The sequence below is a fragment of the Mytilus galloprovincialis genome, chromosome 6 (genome assembly GCF_965363235.1).
Source record: "Mytilus galloprovincialis chromosome 6, xbMytGall1.hap1.1, whole genome shotgun sequence".
Classification (NCBI taxonomy): Eukaryota; Metazoa; Mollusca; class Bivalvia; order Mytilida; family Mytilidae; genus Mytilus; species Mytilus galloprovincialis.
The window spans coordinates 89,015,689-89,032,639 of NC_134843.1; the positions used below are offsets into that span (position 1 = coordinate 89,015,689).

The 16,951-nt window shown below is 30.0% G+C and overlaps 1 protein-coding gene across 2 annotated transcripts in view; it reads right to left on the reverse strand.

Annotated features, from left to right (window-relative positions):
* LOC143080643 (putative arginine--tRNA ligase, mitochondrial) overlaps positions 1–16,951 on the reverse strand; it is a 26,164-nt gene continuing 9,213 nt past the window's right edge. For both annotated transcript variants that reach the window (XM_076256588.1, XM_076256586.1), the window contains exons 5-19: positions 15,132–15,220; positions 14,623–14,762; positions 14,002–14,078; positions 12,458–12,575; positions 11,877–11,953; positions 10,899–11,005; positions 10,121–10,216; positions 9,136–9,196; positions 4,601–4,677; positions 3,604–3,737; positions 3,189–3,366; positions 1,622–1,720; positions 864–938; positions 411–474; positions 1–117 (exon numbers count right to left, since the gene is read on the reverse strand). In XM_076256588.1, coding sequence (XP_076112703.1) covers positions 31–117; positions 411–474; positions 864–938; positions 1,622–1,720; positions 3,189–3,366; positions 3,604–3,737; positions 4,601–4,677; positions 9,136–9,196; positions 10,121–10,216; positions 10,899–11,005; positions 11,877–11,953; positions 12,458–12,575; positions 14,002–14,078; positions 14,623–14,762; positions 15,132–15,220 — 1,479 coding nt within the window. In that variant the 3' untranslated portion in view covers positions 1–30. The remainder of the gene's footprint in view (positions 118–410; positions 475–863; positions 939–1,621; positions 1,721–3,188; positions 3,367–3,603; positions 3,738–4,600; positions 4,678–9,135; positions 9,197–10,120; positions 10,217–10,898; positions 11,006–11,876; positions 11,954–12,457; positions 12,576–14,001; positions 14,079–14,622; positions 14,763–15,131; positions 15,221–16,951) is intronic.

The following is a 16,951-nucleotide window of genomic DNA, read 5'->3' on the forward strand; positions in this document are numbered from 1 at the left end:
TTGGGTATTCTATTTTTTATTAAAACCATATCACATTTTGTCTAAAGGTGTTATTCCTAGTAATGTCATACCATTAGCAAGAGTTGTTTTAGCACACTTGAAAACTTGTAGACGTGTCTGAAATATACACAAAAAACAAATAAATGTCAATGGATAAGAGTCAACAAAACAATTATGTTCTTTGAGAAAAAAATAATACCAGCTTGCAATCTCATACAAAAATATCTGAATTTGAAAAATACTATTCTTGGTGTTACTTAAATTTTCTATCAAATATAATCCTTCATGGTATCATCCACAGAATTTGGTGTTATTACTGTTGTGAATGTCTACTTCTGTTTATTGAAAGTTTGATTTGTATACTCTTGTTTACATTCATATTTATCAATATATTAAAAAATAATGCAAACCTGTGCTATTTCTTTAGGTTGGTCTTTTACTTTTAAATTACGATGAGCAACACTTATAAATTTGCTGAAAATGAAGAAAAACCTGGTTATACTTTCAAACAAAAGAAAAAGTTATCCAAATGTGAAATTAGCAAAGAGATAGCAAAAGTATTCCAGAAAGTCTTGATACTAGAAACTAGTACAAAATATTAGAATAGGCAAGTCATCACTTTAAATTACTTATCTTTTTTATGATGATTTTTGAGCAGTGCTTTTATTTTATTTTTTCAAATGTCAAAATAACAGTATATCAATTTCCCACTATTGTGTGTTTTTTTGGAATTTATTTAAACCACATAATCTTTAAGCCTAACAATTTTTTCTAGTTATTTTACATTTGCTTGTAACTTTAATAAATACTTCCATACATTTTCCTTCAATAGAAGAAGTCATCAAATCATTTTAAAACCTTACCTTAAAGAGAATAAATAGTGGACAAGATGGCATGCTTCTAGGCTGGTCAAACACTTATCCACTGTGTCCTCATAACTGTAAAAATAAATCAGAATAAGTGTGTATATTTAATAAACAAATGTAATAATTTGGATGTTATAGTTTTGATATTTACCTGGTTGTTTTTTAACTACAACAAATCCTAATCTAATCTTATTAAAAAAAAACTGTATTTGGTAAACTTTAAAATAATCTTTTTCTTACAAAATTCAGTTCCATTCCAGATAACTCTTCTAAAAATCCTGAATAATAAATTATGAGTTATTGAACAGAATTGAAATCATTCTTTTTCTAATACAAAACCTTTCAAAGCAACATTATCATAACCTATTGCAAGATGTATTTCCAATATAGAAAGTATGGTCAATATTGATATATTTGACAGATTACATAGATATTGCTATTTTGTGTACTTTTTTCTTTGATCTGTTTTGTTATAATTGTTCATACCATGCTACTCGCTTGAGATAGAAAATGTTCTACAGAATCTAAGGTGCATGTGCTGTTGTCAATGTTAACATCAAGGATGTCATAGGCACAATAGCAATAAACATATTATCAATGGTCTTTTAAACTGGAGGATGTTTCTTTGCCACATCTCATCTTAGGGCTATTGTTAACACCCTCCAGTTTGAAAAAAAACATCAATTTTTAATAATTTCCAGTAAAACTTTTAAAATGTAAGTCTTTATAAGGCCATTTGTATAACCATATCTTACCTAGCAATATGTAATATAAGTTGTATAGCTTCTGGTTCTGTTAAATATTTAGTGTCAAAATCTATACTATGAATATCACACCCACACTGTTCTATCAAGCTGTAAATAAAAAAAAAAAATATCTTTGAATTATTTAAAAAGAAATTAAGCCTCACTCAAAATAGTTTCATAAAATTCTTTTCTAAAAAATAAAGAGCGAGTGATTGTTTGCCATTTTTAGAAGTAAAGTACAGATAAATTTTCTATCATGCCATCTTTATTGCACACATTTTTTCCAAAAGACTGATGAAAAGACTAACAACTAGATATCATTGAGATGGGAGCCATCTCTGTGGGCCCCGCTGTGAATAATGTGCATTAAAAAATTGTATCTTTACCATAGGACATGGGTTTGTCAACTGAAATCAAAGTTTTTGACCTTGACCTTTGACCTAGGAAGTTGTAAATAAATTATGACACATCCTTTGGTGTTGGTTTATAAACATGTCAAGTATAAACTTTGAAATGATAACGGTTCTCAAGATATAGAGCGGACACGATCTTTACCATAGGACATGGGGTTGTCAACTGAAACCAAAGTTTTTGACCTTGACCTTTGACCTAGGAAGTTGCACATAAATTATGACACACCCTTTGGTGTTGGTTTATATACATGTCAAGTATAAACTTTGAAATGATAACGGTTCTCAAGATATAGAGCGGACACGATCTTTACCATAGGACATGGGGTTGTCAACTGAAACCAAAGTTTTTGACCTTGATCTTTGACCTAGGAAGTTGTACATAAATTATGACATACCTTCTGATATTGGTTTATATACATTTCAGGTATAAACTTCAAAATGATAACGGTTCTCAAGATATAGAGCGGACACAATCTTTACCATAGGACATGGGGTTGTCAACTGAAACCAAAGTTTTTGACCTTGAACTTTGCCCTAGGCAGTCGTTCATAAATTATGACACACCCTCTGGTGTTGGTTCATATACATGTCAAGTATAAACTTTGAAATCATAACGGTTCTCAAGATATAGAGCGGACACGATCTTCACCACAGGACACAGGGTTGTCAACTGAAGCCAAAGTTTTTTGACCTTGACCTTTGACCTAGGAAGTTGTACATACATCATGACACGCCCTCTGGTGGTGGTTAATAAACATGTAAAGTATAAAGTATGAAATCATAATGGTTCTTTAGATATGGAGCGGACACAAAGTGTTACGGATGGACGGACGGATGGACAGACGGACGGACGGACAGACTGATCACTATAGGGCGACCCGCCTTTGGCGTGGCCCTAATAATCTGTATGTGTGGTGCTTGAAAATAGTGAATCTAACATGTGAAATTTAAGAGACTGAGTAAATTTACTTAAAATATAGTCTTCATGATTATAAATTCCCAATATGCTTATAGTTTAAAGAATAAGGAAAAAACACAAATAAAACCAACACAGATCTCTGATTTAAAGAGATAAAATATTATTGAAAGAAGTTCAGTCAATATGAACAACAAAGCCTACTGTCTTTAAAATAACCTAAACACACACTATAATCATTACTAACCTACATAATCTAGCATGAGCATACTGTAACACAATTCCTGAATCTCCTTTAAAACTTAAAACTTTATCCCAACTGAATTTATATGTATTCAATCGTTTTTCTTTTAAATCCTGTATAATGATAGAGCTAACACCAAGTACATCTGCAACAGTCTCTGTACTTTCTACTACTTTTGAGGCTGCAAGTAAACAATTAGTTCTTTAAGTTATGCAATTGTTTAAATTGATTGATTGATGATGGCTTTACGCTGCTACATTTGATTAAATGTATTTTTGTCTTCAAAATAAATGAGAATAACGTAGCAATTGCTTCTTATCCCCAATTTTTTTTTTTTAAATTTTAATAGCAAACTTTAAATTTATTTTACATATTGAAAATAATTATGTGTGTATTCAAATGTAGGGTATACACTTACTTTGTTTATTATGAATTGTTTTTATTATCCTTTCCTTGGCCTCATTTAAAATATCATCAAGAAATACTGCTTTTCCTTTTCTTGTACTGAGATTAGATATTCTACCAAACCTTATGTGAATCTGGTCACCATATCTAAAACAAAACTTCAAGTATCATTTGCAAGAAAAGTAAAACTATATCTTTTTCAAAATGTACAGGCAACATCTCATCTTATTCATAAAATATCAAGAAACCAAACAACCAAAAGTTGAACATTGAGGGAAAGAGTAAAAAAAAATTTTAGGTATAGGAAACCCTATAAATCTCTCAGATCAATAGCTAAAATACAAGATCACACTTCTTGTCCTGGAGAACAGTCTAGCATACTTAGGTGCAATTCTGTCATGCTTTTTTTTTCAATAAGTTGGGAATTGAATAAGTTTGATATGGATTAAACCAAAAGATAACAGAGGTGATCTCTATATGTCAGGCAAAATAACTAGATAGAATATAAAAACGACATTATAAAACAGCTGAAAAATATTCATGTATATTTACTATGAGACCTCCATGACAAGTAGGTCTAGGTAATTGATAAAAATGTACCTTTAAAGATCACTTGTCTATCGTTAGTTCAATAATCAAGAGACAAAACAAAAAGTTGAAAGTTGGGTTTGAAAGCTTTTCAATTTTTTCCAGTATATGTTAACTACAAAAAAGAAGATGTGGTATGATTGCCAATGAGCCAACTCTCTACAAGATACCAAAATGACACAGAAATCAGCAACTATAGGTCACCGTATGGCCTTCAACAATGAGCAGAGCCCACCATACATAGTCAGCTATAAAAGGCCCTGAAATGACAATGTAAAACAATTTAAACGAGAAAACTAACAGTCTTATTTATGTGAAAAAATTTACAAAAATTGAAAACCACATCAAATAAATGATTAAAATTAAAGTTGCCTTTTCTTTTAGATTCTATGTTTCAAAACTACCAATACACATTTTCCTACCTTTGTATCCAAGGCACATTTAACTTCTTTAATATCCCTTTTAACATTTTGAAGTGTAAATCTTGTCCATCTTCTACCTAAAAATGATAAAGCATACTATTCAAATTCTATCATTTATATTCTAATGTACTGTTTGTATCAATAGTATAAATCTGACTATAACCTGAAGTGGTACTATCAAACAAAACAAAAACATAAAACTGACTAAAACCTCAAGAGGTACTATCAAACAAAACAATAACATAAAACTGACTCAAATCTCAAGTGGTACTATCAAACAAAACAATAACATAAAACTGACTAAAACCTCAAGTGGTACTATCAAACAAAACAATAACATAAAACTGGCTTAAACCTCAAGTGGTACTATCAAACAAAACAATAACATAAAACTGACTAAAACCTCAATTGGTACTATCAAACAAAACAATAACATAAAACTGACTAAAACCTGAAGTGGTACTATCAAACAAAACAATAACATAAAACTGACTAAAACCTCAAGAGGTACTATCAAACAAAACAAAAACATAAAACTGACTAAAACCTCAAGAGGTACTATCAAACAAAACAATAACATAAAACTGACTAAAACCTGAAGTGGTACTATCAAACAAAACAATAACATAAAACTGACTATAACCTGAAGTGGTACTATCAAACAAAACAATAACATAAAACTGACTAAAACCTGAAGTGGTACTATCAAACAAAACAAAAACATAAAACTGACTAAAACCTCAAGAGGTACTATCAAACAAAACAAAAACATAAAACTGATTAAAACCTCAAGTGGTACTATCAAACAAAACAATAACATAAAACTGACTAAAACCTCAAGTGGTACTATCAAACAAAACAATAACATAAAACTGACTAAAACCTCAAGAGGTACTATCAAACAAAACAATAACATAAAACTGACCAAAACCTGAAGTGGTACTATCAAACAAAACAATAACATAAAACTGACTAAAACCTGAAGTGGTACTATCAAACAAAACAATAACATAAAACTGACTAAAACCTGAAGTGGTACTATCAAACAAAACAATAACATAAAACTGACTAAAACCTCAAGAGGTACTATCAAACAAAACAATCACATAAAACTGACTAAAACCTGAAGTGGTACTATCAAACAAAACAATAACATAAAACTGACTAAAACCTCAAGTGGTACTATCAAACAAAACAATAACATAAAACTGACTAAAACCTCAAGAGGTACTATCAAACAAAACAATAACATAAAACTGACTAAAACCTCAAGAGGTACTATCAAACAAATCAAAAACATAAAACTGACTAAAACCTCAAGAGGTACTTTCAAACAAAACAAAAACATAAAACTGACTAAAACCTCAAGTGGTACTATCAAACAAAACAAAAACATAAAACTGACTAAAACCTGAAGTGGTACTATCAAACAAAACAATAACATAAAACTGACTAAAACCTCAAGAGGTACTATCAAACAAAACAATAACATAAAACTGACCAAAACCTCAAGAGGTACTATCAAACAAAACAAAAACATAAAACTGACTAAAACCTCAAGAGGTACTATCAAACAAAACAATAACATAAAACTGACTAAAACCTGAAGTGGTACTATCAAACAAAACAATAACATAAAACTGACTAAAACCTCAAGTGGTACTATCAAACAAAACAATAACATAAAACTGACTAAAACCTCAAGTGGTACTATCAAACAAAACAATAACATAAAACTGACTAAAACCTCAAGAGGTACTATCAAACAAAACAATAACATAAAACTGACTAAAACCTCAAGTGGTACTATCAAACAAAACAATAACATAAAACTGACCAAAACCTCAAGAGGTACTATCAAACAAAACAAAAACATAAAACTGACCAAAACCTCAAGAGGTACTATCAAACAAAACAATAACATAAAACTGACTAAAACCTGAAGTGGTACTATCAAACAAAACAATAACATAAAACTTACTAAAACCTCAAGTGGTACTATCAAACAAAACAATAACATAAAACTGACTAAAACCTCAAGTGGTACTATCAAACAAAACAATAACATAAAACTGACTAAAACCTGAAGTGGTACTATCAAACAAAACAATAACATAAAACTGACTAAAACCTCAAGAGGTACTATCAAACAAAACAAAAACATAAAACTGACTATAACCTGAAGAGGTACTATCAAACAAAACAAAAACATAAAACTGACTAAAACCTGAAGTGGTACTATCAAACAAAACAATAACATAAAACTGACTAAAACCTCAAGTGGTACTATCAAACAAAACAATAACATAAAACTGACTAAAACCTCAAGTGGTACTATCAAACAAAACAATAACATAAAACTGACTAAAACCTGAAGTGGTACTATCAAACAAAACAATAACATAAAACTGACTAAAACCTGAAGTGGTACTATCAAACAAAACAATAACATAAAACTGACTAAAACCTCAAGAGGTACTTTCAAACAAAACAATCACATAAAACTGACTAAAACCTCAAGTGGTACTATCAAACAAAACAAAAACATAAAACTGACTATAACCTGAAGTGGTACTATCAAACAAAACAAAAACATAAAACTGACTAAAACCTGAAGTGGTACTATCAAACAAAACAATAACATAAAACTGACTAAAACCTCAAGTGGTACTATCAAACAAAACAATAACATAAAACTGACTAAAACCTCAAGAGGTACTATCAAACAAAACAAAAACATAAAACTGACTAAAACCTCAAGAGGTACTATCAAACAAAACAAAAACATAAAACTGACTAAAACCTGAAGTGGTACTATCAAACAAAAGAATAACATAAAACTGACTAAAACCTGAAGTGGTACTATCAAACAAAACAATAACATAAAACTGACCAAAACCTCAAGAGGTACTATCAAACAAAACAAAAACATAAAACTGACTAAAACCTCAAGAGGTACTATCAAACAAAACAATAACATAAAACTGACTAAAACCTGAAGTGGTACTATCAAACAAAACAATAACATAAAACTGACTAAAACCTCAAGTGGTACTATCAAACAAAACAATAACATAAAACTGACTAAAACCTCAAGTGGTACTATCAAACAAAACAATAACATAAAACTGACTAAAACCTCAAGAGGTACTATCAAACAAAACAATAACATAAAACTGACTAAAACCTCAAGTGGTACTATCAAACAAAACAATAACATAAAACTGACCAAAACCTCAAGAGGTACTATCAAACAAAACAAAAACATAAAACTGACCAAAACCTCAAGAGGTACTATCAAACAAAACAATAACATAAAACTGACTAAAACCTGAAGTGGTACTATCAAACAAAACAATAACATAAAACTTACTAAAACCTCAAGTGGTACTATCAAACAAAACAATAACATAAAACTGACTAAAACCTCAAGTGGTACTATCAAACAAAACAATAACATAAAACTGACTATAACCTCAAGTGGTACTATCAAACAAAACAATAACATAAAACTGACTAAAACCTCAAGAGGTACTATCAAACAAAACAAAAACATAAAACTGACTATAACCTGAAGTGGTACTATCAAACAAAACAAAAACATAAAACTGACTAAAACCTGAAGTGGTACTATCAAACAAAACAATAACATAAAACTGACTAAAACCTCAAGTGGTACTATCAAACAAAACAATAACATAAAACTGACTAAAACCTCAAGAGGTACTATCAAACAAAACAAAAACATAAAACTGACTAAAACCTCGAGAGGTACTATCAAACAAAACAAAAACATAAAACTGACTAAAACCTGAAGTGGTACTATCAAACAAAAGAATAACATAAAACTGACTAAAACCTGAAGTGGTACTATCAAACAAAACAAAAACATAAAACTGACTAAAACCTCAAGAGGTACTATCAAACAAAACAATAACATAAAACTGACTAAAACCTGAAGTGGTACTATCAAACAAAACAATAACATAAAACTGACTAAAACCTCAAGTGGTACTATCAAACAAAACAATAACATAAAACTGACTAAAACCTCAAGTGGTACTATCAAACAAAACAATAACATAAAACTGACTAAAACCTCAAGTGGTACTATCAAACAAAACAATAACATAAAACTGACTAAAACCTCAAGTGGTACTATCAAACAAAACAATAACATAAGAGAGTTCAAGTTATATCAATGCACATTCACAGAAATGATGGGTCTTTAAGGTTTAACCTTGCTCATCTGTATGTCTGTCCATAGGCAAAGGTATTTCTAAACATTGGTTTCCTTTCTCTAACTTTAGTTTGCCTTAACCAATATTATGAAACTTGTACAAAATGCTCATTACCACAAAAAACAGAACAAGTTAGATTTTGGGTGACGTAACTTTTACTTCTCCTTTATAATGTTATGTGCAAGTGGGACATCATATTTGTCCCAAGGACACATGCTCCATTTATTTTTATTCAGTATTCATATATAGGTTAAGAGTAATAATATCAAAACTGTACAATGTCTATTTACTTACCACATAATGTGTTCTGTCAAAGTTGTATCTTTTATGTCTGTCTAGTACTGCTGCAATATCTCTGGGGGAAAAAAATCATATGATTTTTAAAAAGCTGTATTGTAAAAGATTTTTCCCAGCAGTGGGAGTATTTTTCCTGTGAAGTTCAAGGTTTTATCTTTCAGATTATGTAATAAAATTCTACTGTTCGCGATAAAAATATCACTGTTCGGGGGTGTTGAAATTAGTGGGGGTTATTAAAAGAATGATACTTTAAGTAGTGATTTTTTTTAAGGAACTTAAACAAGTGATTTTTATGTCATTATCCTAGATTCAGTACAAGGTCATCACCTGAAATGACCTGGTCATCCTAGACAACACAGATGTTGGTTCTGATAAGTTTAGAAACATAATTAGTCCCTGGATCATTAGTATTCTATATTTAAAGCTACAATAAAATTAAATCACTTCTTCTAGTGATTAATTTGTACTACTTAAATAGGTGATTATTAAAGAAAGACAACTCTAACTTCCAACCTTCATGGAAATAATGTTACTTGAATCAGTGATTTAGAAAATCACTTATTTAAGTAAGTCCCCTGACTGATGATAAAAAACAAATATTTTCTTATTGTTTTGTTCATTTTACTAGTTAAATTTAGAATATATGATATAGTGCAACTTTTTGCTATTTTGTTATCATTCAAAGTCAATAAAAGTTATTGACTAAGGATCATGTAAACATGACCTATATTAAAGACCTTACACCTCTCTGATACTATGGATCCATTTATTTTCATGGGTATCAATGTTCATGGATTGAGAAAACTTGTTTATTCAAGGATATTTAACTGTGGTTTTGGAAATGTCTGCATACATTCCTTTAGAAAATTTGTAATTTGTTGAACATTTATATTCGTGGTTCCCCTGTACCCACTAAATCCATGAAAATAAGTATCCAACGAATTTTAATGAATCTACAATATCTAGAATCACTACAAAATACCTTGTCAGGTAGAGAGTTGATCCATCACTTTTCTGTACCACAGCTTTTATATTATCTTTTTCATCTTCAATATCTATATAACCTTTTCCTGTTGTGCTGAAACATAACGAGAACACCAACTAAAAATAAATTGACTTGTCTTGTAAATTGATATTTAAAATATATATAATAATTATGATGATTATTATCAAAAATAAAAGTAGGTTTTCTAAACATTACTGACATATACTGTTATAGTCAACTATAGGTTATAGGTTTTTTTTCCATTGATGAAGGTCATAATGTGACCTGCAATTTCTTATGTCCACTTCTTTTGGATTATGGTGTATAATTCTCTTATTGGCAATCTATTTTGATATTATAAGATATTCTCAAACTTTTTTTTCTTTAGATTTTATCTAATTTGAACTTTGAAGGATGTATAGTTCAACTAAATTTGGAAAGACATTTACAGGAACAAGTATTCTTTTTGCTCTTGATTTTCTTCTGTCTTCTGCTGTTCATTTCTTATCTTAAAATATCCTTTTTCTAAATCGATAGATTTGGAAAAAATTCACTGATGATTGCTCTACTCCAAATAAGATACCTAAAACCAAAATAACAAGACCAGAATGAAGAGCTACCACATAAAACAGCCATTTTGTTCAACATTCACTGCAGAGTGCAGACACATATACTGAAACATTTAATCTTCATTAACTTTTAGTATCTTATATTATGTTATATGTAAAACAAGAGAAACTTTGAAAATTCTTTTTAAAACTCATTTGATACTTACTCATCAATATGTAATAAATCTCTTTGTTTGAGCTCCTCTATCAGTTCTAACGACTTTTTAGAGTACATAGACTCTCCTTCATAATCTGTAAACTTTATATTTAATCTCTGAAGAATATGAACACACACAATTGTTATAAGACAAGTTAGTATACCCTAAAGACTTCCCATAAACTCTTAAGATTAAAAAACTTTTGTAACTGCATTCAAAAGATAAAAAAATCAGAATTATTCCCAATTTGTTGATAATATAGAGTTACATTTTTTTTCAAAATTTTCAACTTATAAATTTTCCAGTTTTTACCAATGCAGAAAAGAAAAAACATGGTTCCCAATGACTGCAGTAATACAATACTACCTCTAATGATATCAATTCAAGTTTATTTTGAAAAATGTGTATTACTGCTACTGCTTTCATACAATTGGGTTTCTATGTGCTACATTATAATGCATTGGTCAAGAAGCTAGAAGTTTAACAAACGAAACAAATTGTGATCACAGCTGACTTTTTAATATATCAAGAAATAACTAGTTGAACTATGAGGTATTTCTCATATTTGATACCCTGGCTACATGTATTGTGGAGAAGCAGATTAGAATAGTGCACACCTTTTCAGTCATGCAAGATTCATCAGGCACTGAAAGATTAGATATGGCATTCATCAACACTCATAAAAGAGAACCTGATTAATGGACCAGTGGCTGTCCTACAGAAGACCACCAGATTTGTTGAGAAGACTGGTATTTAAGTGTAAAGGCAAACGATAAGAAGAAGAAATCTGTATATTTTCGACTTATAAGTTTGAATATCTCTTTTGGTATTTTTGGCCTCTCTTTAAAATATCAATGTTTAGTCAAACACAAAATGCTTTAATATAAATTTTATATTTGGAATAATGATATGGAATCGGGCAAGATTATTTGTAAGACTATCCACAAATGTTATATATGTTTTTGAAAATTAAAGTAAACAACTCGCCTCATAAACTTCTCTATATTTTTCTATACTTATGTCTCTAAAATGTTTCCATAATTGTAAATCCTCTGATGCTGTCCCTGGAACAAAATTGTTTTACAATTGTTACAAAAATGTTCTGCTCTATAAATTTTAAAAGAAAAAGATACTCTTTAAAATGTTGGATGTTAAAGAAGTAACAGTTATTTTTTAAACTCAAATAAATATGTTGTTCCTACTCTTAGGTTAAAAAGTTTCTGGTTCTTATGGAATGACAGAAATAATCTATTTTTATTTTTTTAATTTATACTGAAAATGTAAATATTTAAGCATTTAGAATATTTTGGATTCATTTATTTTCGTGTGTATCAATTTTTGTGGATTAAGGAAAACTTGCATTTTCGTGGATATCTAATTTCGTGGTTTTGCTGCAGTCTGCAAACAAACCATTAGAAAATTAGTCATTTGTTGAACATTTAATTATGTGGTTCACCTGTACCCAAGAAATCCACGAAAATTGGTATCCAACAAATAATAATAAATCCACCGTATTATTGAAATTATAACATAAAAAATGTTTTTATTTCAGTATCTAATTTTGTTACCCTGTTCCATGTTTCTGAATATTTCTAGACTTTTTCTGTGTGTTTCTCCTTTTTCATGTTTGTCAAGTCCACTATTCTGTTGTTCCTTTGCAACATCTTCGTTTATTTTTACATAAACCTACAAAAAATTGAATAACTGAACAAGTGAGTGGTTTAGTGCTATAAAACCAGGTTCAATCCACCATTTTTTACATTAGAGGAATATGACAGTTGTTGTCCATTTGTTTGATGTGTTTTGTTATTTGATTTTGCCATGTGATTAGGGACTTTCCGATTTAATTTTCCTCAGAGTTCAGTATTTTTGTAATTTTACTTTTTACTCATCTTTATTTCTAAAAATAAAGTGTAACCTGAATTATGTATTGATAACTAACAAAATTACTAACTATACATATTGTGTATGGCCCTGTCCAACCTCATAAAACCTATTCAACTTGGTTAACAGTTGCCTATAATTGCTGACATCCACTACATTTAAATCTGGATGGACAGATGTCTCACTGGAAATCATTTCATATTTGGAATCTTACATCAAAACACATTTCTATGCAATTTTGAAATTGTGTACATTTTGAATTGAAAAAAAACTCCCCGTTCCACAAAGAAATTGTCCCCCTGAAATCAAAGCTATTTTCAGTAAGTGGTGCCTCTCTAATGATAGAAGAAAATCATTGTATATTTCTAATGCAAAGAAAAATTGTTGTGTTTCTGGTTGGACAAAAATGTATTTTTTATCAATAACTGTTATCTCAAGACTTTGATTTATGTAAATATGGAACGTAATAATAATACAGAACTGATCTGAATTTCTAACGGAAGTTATTTAAATCATTGATCATGATCTTGGTAATGTTTTTTGAAACAATACCAGATGGCTTTTAATGAATACAAAATGACATGGGGGTTGGGGATGTCTAAATGGCAACAATGATGCAATTTATTTTCATTAATGATTCAAACGAAACTATTTCACATTGCTGGATTTTCTAGCTGTGTTGAAGACCCATTGGTGGCTTTTGGCTGTTTTCTGCTCTTTGGTTGTGTTACCTCTATGACACATTCCCTGTTTCCATTCTCAAATTTTATCATTGAATAATTTAATTTTGGATGTAACGCGTCTTCTGATTGGCTGACGTTATTTTGTTATTAGCCCATAGACATAATTTAGTCATGTGAACATGACGTCATCAACATTTTTTCATGGTTTTCTACGGTTTAAAATGGATTTAGAATTAAAATATAAGAAATGACTGTAATATTTTTTCTGTCTATCCGAAATAACATAAAAAATGTGGTGCACACTGTTAAATAACCCGCTATGCGCGTTATTCAATGTGCACTAAATTTTTTATGTTATTTCTTCATAGACAGAAAAAATATTACAGTCATTCCTTATTCAAGCAATCTTTCTTAAAAATAACCACCACTCATCAAATTTTAATAAAAGTGCCTTCCTTCCTCCCATACAATTAATTCTGGAAAAGCCCTTAATCTGAATGCCCCTTCGTCATTTGGGGAATATAAATACTGGCAGTATTGCTTACCATATATAGATGCTTCATAGGATCTTTATTTAAGTCTTCTTTATTACCATATTTATTGAAACCTTGGGCCAATAAACCTGTAACATAGAAAACAACTTTGACATTCATCTGTATGTAATTCTTAGTTAAAGGTTTTAGGTAAAAGTTCAAAGAGGTAGCTACAACTCCTAAACATGAACTTAACTTAAACAAATATCAAAGATATAAATGCAAATTATTGTTGTATCAGAATTGACATTAACATTATTTAGTTAACCTTGTCTTTATGTGTTGGTCAAGTTTACACAAATATATTTATTAGTATATTTTTGTTATTGTATTCCAATTATCTTAACGCAACCATCTATTCTGTATTATTAAAATTATTGATGTTGTAATGTTAATGCCCTTTGGGGCCCATAACTGGAAATAAAATATCTTCTTCTTCTTCTATTCTAATATGTACTGTCCAATCATACATGATTTAATTGTTCCTACATTATAAAACATGCACATGAATGATGTGGTTTGTGTCCTCATCATATTTGGTACCCCAATCACTTGTATGAGTACTTTGTGTTATACACTTACCGTACTGGGTACCCCAATCACTTGTATGAGTACTTCGTGTTATACACTTACCGTACTGTGTACCCCAATCCCCAAGGTAGTTGATTCTGATCACTTTGTGTCCTACAGCCTCATACAGATTAGATATAAAGTTCCCTATAATAGCTGATCTCAGATGACCTGCATGGAATGGTTTTGCAATATTTGGAGAACTGAAATAAGGTTTATGCTGTATCATCATCATATCATTTGTTAACAGTATTAATCTGCATCTTCACATTTCATAAAATCCGACTAGTTAGATTTCATTCAGACTCCTTAGCAAAACTTTACTTAAACACCTTAACGAAATGCCAGAATTCAATGACTTTTATAATGAATTGGCTAAGATCAAAACCTTGCACATGTAGCACTGACTTTATGTTAAAAAAGTAAAATCCCCATAAAACCAATGTCATGTAAGTGGTGACAGAAACACCTGATGTCCTTCATCATTTTCTAAGCAGAGGCCACATTTTAAGAACAGGGGAAGAAGACTTGAGTTTCCAAGAAAGGAGATCTAGTATTGTAATACTGATTACCTGTACTCAACCAGAATAGTCTGCTTATCTTTAATGATTCCATGATAACCATAAGTATCTCCTTCTGATAAAACTTTCTTTAATATAATCTGAAATATGTGTGCTCTATGAAAATGATGTTAAAGGGATAATTCGCGATTTTTCACTTTTCATCTTATTATGTTCATAATGCCATAAAAAACATATTCACCAAGTTTTATTTTGATATGAAATCTAATAAAGAAGAAAATTGGGAATTATTAATTTTATTTTTTGAAACTTCCTGACTTATGTGACGTAGTTTAAGTCTTTGATGCATGCCCGGAGTGAAAATATCTCATTTAAGTCTTGTTCGTTAACCATCTAATAACGCGATTTAAAGCGCATCGACGACTTTTGGTGTAGCTATTAACCAACGAAAAATAAGTGATAGCCATGCAACTTTTAAAATAAGATCGTGTGGATTTTTTAAAACGAATTTTGATAATAAAAGTAAATCATACAATAGAACATTTGTATGATTTTTTTTCTAAAAATACTTTAAACAAACATACGAAACTGATATGATCGATAGTGTATTAAAAATACATGTTTGTATTCTGACCTTTTTGCTTCATTCCAGCAATCATTTTCACTTGCTTGTACGGTGGAAACAATAAAATGTGTATTGTTTTGTGACACCTAAAGAATGTGGAATGCGTAGTTTAACTCAAGGTAATTAAAAGATTAGCATTATGTAATTCTAATCTTTTGATCCTCATTCAGTGATATATAGGCGTCACGGTTCACTGGCATTTCAGGTGTGAACAACATTTCGTATCAATTGTCAACGGGAGTCAGACAAAGTTTCAGACACATGAATGTAAAAAAAATTAAATAAAATTAATTAACGGGAATAATAAGATCGCTCAATAACTGGATAGCTGTTGTATATTTTTATATTTTGCATAAGATCACTTTTAATGAATTATGACTTTTGATTACTTTAGTAACGATAAAATACTGAATTATTTTAATTGAAGAATTTATAAATAAAAATAGCCTTCTCAACACGAGTTTATGAACTAAAAATTGTACTATTTCTAAATAGGAACGGCAGCCTTAAATATTTCAAACAGATCATTAACAATTGCAATTGTATAATTTAGTCCATCCAAAGTGATCTTTAATTACCTATTTAGGAATTAAACTGCTCATCAAAATATTTTAAATCTCACAACACATGAATACTTTATATTTTTATAAATAATTTTCTTTTTACCAGAAATGTTATTCATAAACAAGCGTATGAGTTTAGTAATATCACTTTCAAGATAGAGATGTATATTATACACCTAATAGTTCAAAATGGAAAGTTAGAAGTTATCGGCCGTGTACACTTATCAATACACTAAGAAGTGAAACGATGCATGAATTTGCAAACTCGACAGGAAATCGCTTGAATACCTGGACGTGTCACCTCACACCCCCTACAATATCTTTGGGAGTAATACCTTTAGCCATGCGGGTGATCAGTGGAGCGAAGATCCATTCCTAATTTATTTGAATAAAGTTTATTACATAAAAGAATTATGAACTAATTAGATTTCTGAAAACAATTCAAGTTTCACGGAAGACTTATTTATGATTTGAAATTTTGACTTTTTCACTATTAAATTCCTATATTATCAGTCTAAAAATAACAGATCATGGTTATTTAAAAAAAAAAAGAAAATTTTCCATATCAAGTTAGTTAACTAGTTAACTAGTCGGATAAAACAACCGTACGATTGACGAGATATCGACACGCAATTATGACTACATCGGGTTACTGTAGTTTTGGTCCTTAGACATATCGTGAC